This window comes from Palaemon carinicauda, chromosome 9 (genome assembly GCF_036898095.1).
Source record: "Palaemon carinicauda isolate YSFRI2023 chromosome 9, ASM3689809v2, whole genome shotgun sequence".
Classification (NCBI taxonomy): Eukaryota; Metazoa; Arthropoda; class Malacostraca; order Decapoda; family Palaemonidae; genus Palaemon; species Palaemon carinicauda.
The window spans coordinates 113,723,737-113,730,847 of NC_090733.1; the positions used below are offsets into that span (position 1 = coordinate 113,723,737).

Here is a 7,111-nt window from a genome sequence, read left to right on the forward strand (position 1 = left end):
AGACTACCATATTCTTAGCTTACCCTGTTCCAACAAACTAGATACATCCCAAGGGTTCATATATTGTGTGATACCAAAGTATCATATAATTACCAATTAAACTACATGTATCATAACACCAGTCTACTCAATAGTGAAATGGTATTATTGCACAAGTTGCTATTGTTTAATAGCTCAAAATACTATGCACAATCGGTTAGAGCATTAAAAAAGCAGTATTTTGAATACCTTACACCTCAGGCATAAATAAATACAGTACTAACAATAATAATTATACACTTCTTAAAAATTGAAACCAAATTCATTTCTGAAAGTGTTAAAAAAGTGTGCTACCGGTACCGCTCTACCTGAAGATTGATAATTACTTTTTCATATGACCTGCAACGGGAGGTCCATGTGTTAGGTTAGTGGGAGCCTTGTATATCAGCGGCCAGTTCCTCCCGTGTGCAAAGGAACATCAACTAACCTAAACCTTCCCCCCCTAACCTACAAGCAGTGTTCTTACCTACTTACCTAACGGGGGGGATGCCCCTAGCGACCCCCCTCCCCTTACACTGCCATATTCTAAGTTAGCCGTAATCAAACATACGGGTGGCCGCTATCATACATACACCCCGGTTAGTAAACTATTTTCTTACTAGGTTAGGTTAGCTACTTATTAAATATTGAAAAAATGAAGGCGCAGTACTTGGAGAACCATGCGTTCAAAGTGTATTTTTGTGTTGGTACGTCGTAAGTTGTAAACATTGTCGATGCGTTTTCACTTTCGTGAATAGGCCACTTGTTTTCTCAGTAACATTAGATAGTAGAATGGTTTTCCTGGCATATTTAAACATGTTTTGAGAGAATTTGATGATGATTTTTCTCGGAAATCCACAGGTTGTGGAGTTACGGCAGTTGATACCTAACTCCACAACTATGGATTTGCACCGATAATCATCAGATTTGTTCAAAACACATGAAAATCTGCCAGAAAAACCATGGGGTGTATGTATGATAGCCGCCACCTGCATGTATGATTACGGCTAACTTAGAATACAGCAGTGTAAGGGGGGGTCGCAGGGGGACGTTAGCCCCCCGTTAAGTGAGTAGGTAAGGACATGGCTTATAGGTTAGGTGGGGGGGGGGGGAAGTTGAGTTGGTTGATGTCCGTCCGTTTTAAATCCAAAAGAGGAACTGGCCACTGACATACAAATTCTCCAAAACCATTCTCTTATCCAATGGGAATTATTGGCAACTTATGCAAATTTACCATAACAATATTTCTTTTCTACTTATTTCACATAATTACGGTAGTGAACAACCTAATTTCCTCATTCCAATAGCATAATGCAAATAAAAATCGGCTATGCTAGGCTACCATATGTGGGTTACGTCAAAAGGCTACTGTCAGTTGTAATTATTATTATTATTAATTGCTAAGCTACAACCCTAATTGGAAAAGCAGGATGCTATAAGCCCAGGGGCCCCAACAGGGAAAATAGCCCAGTGAGGAAAGGAAACAAGGAAAAATAAAATATAAGAACAGTAACATTAAAATAAATATTTCATTTATAAACTTTAAATAATTTAACATAACAAGAGGAAGAGAAATTAGATAGAACACTGTGCCTGAGTGTACCCTCAAGAAAGAGAACTCTAACCCAAGACAGTAGAAGACCATGGTACAGAGGCTATGTACACAACCGGTTGTTTTCAGATAAGGCTGCTTTACAATAGCACGGTTTCTTTCCCAATGTCAGATTCTAAGAATGGGTGTAAAAATTGAATTAAAAGCCTTGCGTGAACCTCTGTATCTTTACCAACCAACAGACCATAGCATTTAATCGTAAGTGACTGTACCGAAAGCATGGTTGTCAAGTTGACGTTCACATTCCTGCTTTACGCTGTGAAATGCAGTATTAACTATCAGTGATAAATTAGTATTTTGATGGTAAAGTACAATATGAAGCATACCTAATGAAATCCCTGCCACACCTTCAGCAGCCTGATCTGCCATTTCAATTAAATAACAGGACGGACAACTACAGAAAAGGGAAAACTGCTAATCCAATCCACTTTCGTATAGAGTAACTATTAACTGGAGCCCGGTGGACGTGTGACGTTACAGAGCAGAAGTCTTCACAATTCCATAAGTGATACAAAGAAGAAGAGCGTCTCAAAGAAAAAAAATAAATAAATACAAGAAAAATTTAAAATTTAAAATAACCCACCCAATAAAAAGTTAAAGTAATTTCCTGAATCAAAAAGTTATACAGCATCGGTTGATACTTGTAATAATACTCGATGCTGCAATATATAATAATTACATTCTCAAGCTGGGACGGTCATATATGTTTATCAAATTTGGATTTGACATACAATAGAAAAGCACACAGTTTGTTAACAAAGACAATACAACAAAAAATGAGTGCAGAAATAAGTAATCCATATAAACACAAGATAATAACAGAGTCCCTGAACTATATGGCCCTGCAACAAACATATAAATACATTGAGAAATCTAGAAATAGAATAATTAAGTTTTGTCGATGATATTGTTCCACTGAGACAAAAAAAAAAAGTTTAAACATCAATTTGAATATTCCTAAGCAATGAATACCTTGACAAATTTGGGTTTAACAACAAACTAGGTAATTCTAAATCACTTAAACAGAATACTAAATAAAGGAAATTAAGAGCATAGTAAAGAATCCATGAGAGGAATAGTTTGACCACAAATACCACTAACATTGATACGTAGAAAATATGACAATGATGTGAGCTTCAGTACAATTACATCAGCCCCACATACACATAGGTGTGCGTATGTATGTATGTATGTATGTATGTTGTATGTATATATTAATATATATATATGATTATATATATATATATCATCACATATACATATATGTGTGTGTGTTGTATGTATATATATATATATATATATATATATATATATATACAGTATATAACGACAAACTGCTGGAAAGTAAGGTCTTAAGATAATCAGCAGCCTAATTAAGTCCAGTCTTCGTTTCAATAGAGAGAGAGAGAGAGAGAGAGAGAGAGAGAGAGAGAGAGAGAGAGAGAGAGAGAGAGAGAGAGTTTTATACAGTAGTTCACACCATGATGCAGTTTGATGAAAAATATATATTCCAACTTCAAGTTATATGTAAAAATTATGGAAACTAAATTTAGAAAAGTATGGGAATTCTGAAGAATACCATGAAATCCAAAATCAATATCATTATTTAAGTTATTGAAAAAAGTAATAAGTAGCCTATAATTAATCATAAGACAGTTTTACATACAGTGAATTAAAAAGGATGAGATTTATCACGGATGACCAAAGACAAACGAACTTGTAAAATAGGAGAATTAGTGCTTATAATGAAGACAATACTATACACGATACAATTGGAACCAAATTTTAAAGGAAATCTTACCAGAATAAAATCTACTTAAATTAATCCTTTATTCAAAACTAAACGTATTCATAAATGTTTTAACTGAAAACAAATTACTTCAGTCTTCAAATAAAGGAGTTATGTATCTACAGTAGATTCTAGAAACTGAAAATGGTTAATTGAATGTATGATTGGGGGGGGGGGGCAAAATGCTTCATTACTTCTCTTGTGGTTTATTTATTACCTTGTTTCCTTTCCTCGCAGAGCTATTTTTCCCTGGCCTTATAGTATCCTGCTTTCCCAACTAGGGTTACAGTTGTTCTAGTAATAGTAGTACTTAATAATAATAATAATAATAATAATAAGAAGAAGAAGAAGAAGAAGAAGAAGAAGAAGAAGAAGAAGAAGAAGAAGAAGAAGAAGAAGAAGAAGAAGAAGTAGTCATTCAGCACCTATCTGCAAGTAAGGGACAACTACCATAATTGCAGTATGAAGTTAAAAGTGATCTTGCGGTTATAAAAATATATATTTCAGAAGTAACACTAATGATTTTCAAGAGGACTTAAGCTTCTGTTTGTTCGTATGTGCACCAGAGATTTTAAACGTTCAAACTCTTCATAGCGTAGCTTCATAACATTAGCTGACTAAAATGTCAGTATATCTCGGAGCTGAAATAACACTGCACACTGTCCATCGCTTCAAGTCAACTTGAAGAGCACTGGCGGGGAATAGAAAAATATTTGCAACTATGTTTGTCCTTACTCCATCAAATAACTATGGATTTCGTTCATGGAGCTTCTAAGGGGGGGGGGATAATGTTATACGTGAACATATAATAACGTTGGACTGGGGATTGAAAATTGGGAGAAATGTCCTTTCAACAGATAAAAGTAGTTTGAGCGTAACGGGAAAATTATTGGGGAAAACATTACAAATTTATCTATCTAGGTGTCATGTCCTCGGCGTGGGCTGTCAATTGCCTCCACCATTGTTTATAGTTAGTTTATTGCAATTCGTGCTGCCTTTGGTGCAACCACAAACGTGCAATGTAGTTAGGTAGTGATATATTTGTCAAAATGCTGATACAACAACTTTGTAAAATTTATATTTCAGAGGCAACACTAGTGATTCCCTTGGGGACTTTCAAGCTTCCTTTAGTTCGTACAGTACGTGCACCTAAGAATTTAAACGTTCAAAATCTTTATAAACTAAGTTAGGCAGTAACAAAACATGAATAATTCCCAACATATTTTATCCCAAAAAACTACAGCTGTAATTTGAGTCTTATACATTTCCCTTTTATACTTGATAAATCAATCTACTGACCAAATTTAATAAAATATTTACTTTATAAGCGAACACAGTTGCATATTATACAGCAAGTTTCCTTCAAATTCCTTGACCAAAAGGAAAGAATGTAGATATGGCTTTATCTAAGAACGACATAAGGTTCATTAAGAAACGTGGTTACTGAGTTTTAGTAAATATACAGTAACTCTCATTACTGATAAATGCAGTTCTGACAAATAACCTTTTAAAAAGAAAATGTTATGCGCAGCATACCTAATGACATTCCTTCCATATCGTCAGCTGTTTGATCTGTCATCCCAAAGATATAGCAGGACGTATAACAAGAGGAAAAGAGATGACGAAATTACTGGTAAGAATTAACCAGTGTTGGCACTCAGAAGATAACGACGGCTTAAGCTTCCTGCGGTAAACTCTACACTCAACAAACTGTACGAAGTTTGAAGTTACGAACACATCCATTCACATTATAAACCAAAGCGGTTGCCAGTTACTATTATATATGTAATCTTGCTCAACATTGCGTAATATTTATTACATGTTTTGTTGAAGTGTATTTTATTATTAAATACTTATTATTATGAACAGATATTCATGTTGATGAATATGCTGTTGTTCTGTAAATGAATGTTCAAATAAAATGACTGGTGGTCGTTCAATACCTATTAAACATTTAATTCACAAATAGTATTCTCTAAAATGCTTACAGGAGTGCTTTAAGAAAATTTCTATTTTCAAGTAAGCCTATTTTTTTTACTTTAAGCTTAATTTTTCAATTTTAAAGACAACACATGATAATCATGTCGACATTTTAAGCGTGTCACTCTCGTTCGAATGTTAACACTGACCATATCTTACACTTAGGAAATAATCAAGAAATATCATTTAAAATATAAAACAAGATTTAATTTACACTCATAATCATTTATAATTAGTACATTTGTACAATATATGTTTCTCATATCAATTCTCATAATGCAATAGATTTAGTTACACACCAAATACATTCCCTACGAACAAAACACAGTGAAGCGTATGACAACAATATTGCATCACAATCATATACAATTGCCTAATAATAAGAAACCGGTGCAATGTGTAAATTAGTACATATATCAAGTAAAATATATTTTTTATAGCATAATGATATACATTAGCGACGCTTCCCCCAAAATAGAGCGGTGATTAGTCAAACTTGCTATTTCAGATCCATTTCCAGTTACGGCAGACCAAGAGAAAGTAGACCTAGTCACGAATAAACCAGTTCTGCTCATCTTCCTTTTTCCAACTTCCTGAAGGAGGGCTGCATACTACAGACTCTCAAGATTTATTTGTTCATTCTGCACATCAAACCAAATCTCGTAGCAAGATAAAAACGGAAACATTTTTTTCTCTTATATAAAAATGACATGTAAAACATCTGGAAATATATGTAAAAAGTTACATTTCCTTTCAGAAATTATATTAAACGTTTTATTGGTTATAATGTCAATCTTTAGAGGCAGTGGCAGATATTTTAAATGTCCTTCCTTGGCAATCTGTTAAAATGGGGTTCGAGACTTGCTCAAGTTTGACAATTTCTACTAGTGAGTGTGAAACTTTATAATCCTTGTGAACTAGGGATGGTGGGGAGCTATATATAGTATATCTATATGCTGAGTCATAAACAGCCATTACCCGGTCCTCCTTGGTCCTAGCTTAATGGGGGTCTTGATCATATGTATATGGTCATTCTCAAGGAAGTCCCCAATTGCCTCTGCCGTTCATAAGTAACCTTTAATTCTCAAAATGGTTTTAGTGCACCACATTACGGTGACCGAAGTTAGCTGAAGAAGACCGTTTATAACTGCACTGTCTGCACATTCCGCAAAATAAATTTGCGCGCTCTTTCAGTTAAGATATGTGCAAAGCACCTTGCCTTATACTTCGTTTAATAACACTGACTTTTTTTTACGTGACCATAAATAACACTCTTAATGAAAATCTTACTTTTAAATCTTATCCTATTCTACTTGGAAATCTCTTCAATACTCCTACCCCAGCACTTTCTATAGGGGTTCCGCAATTATCTCTTATTATCCCCAATTAATCTCTTTTCATTAGAGTTTCTGATTTATGGGGAAAAATACCATTTATATAATCTATTCTGCCAGACACTGGTCATATTCATGTTTCTGCTATTATGGCCCAGTATGGAGCACTTGATGGCTGTAAATATATATTTATTATTATTCTGCATTGAAAGGTTTGCAGGTATTTCTTACCTTTATCTCTTATTTAACCACCGGGCGCTACATTGGCGAATATTGTTTGAACAACGACTGTTTCATATATTTTCTTCTAATTCCGACGTTTCCTAATTTTCCATGCTTTTATATTTACGTATTCCTTGGATCATATACGCAACCATT

At 34.3% G+C, this 7,111-nt stretch overlaps 1 protein-coding gene across 4 annotated transcripts in view; it reads right to left on the bottom strand.

Annotated features, from left to right (window-relative positions):
* Positions 1-5,152, bottom strand: part of LOC137647056 (asparagine--tRNA ligase, cytoplasmic-like) — an 18,381-nt gene extending 13,229 nt beyond the window's left edge. The window contains exon 1 of one of the 4 annotated variants that reach the window (XM_068380214.1): positions 4,956-5,152. In XM_068380214.1, the coding sequence (XP_068236315.1) occupies positions 4,956-4,998 (43 nt within the window). In that variant the 5' untranslated portion in view covers positions 4,999-5,152. Of the gene's footprint in view, positions 1-1,956; positions 2,114-4,955 lie in introns of those variants that run through there. The other 3 variants (XM_068380216.1, XM_068380215.1, XM_068380217.1) reach the window with 3 other exon arrangements.
* Positions 5,153-7,111: the final 1,959 nt, after the last annotated feature.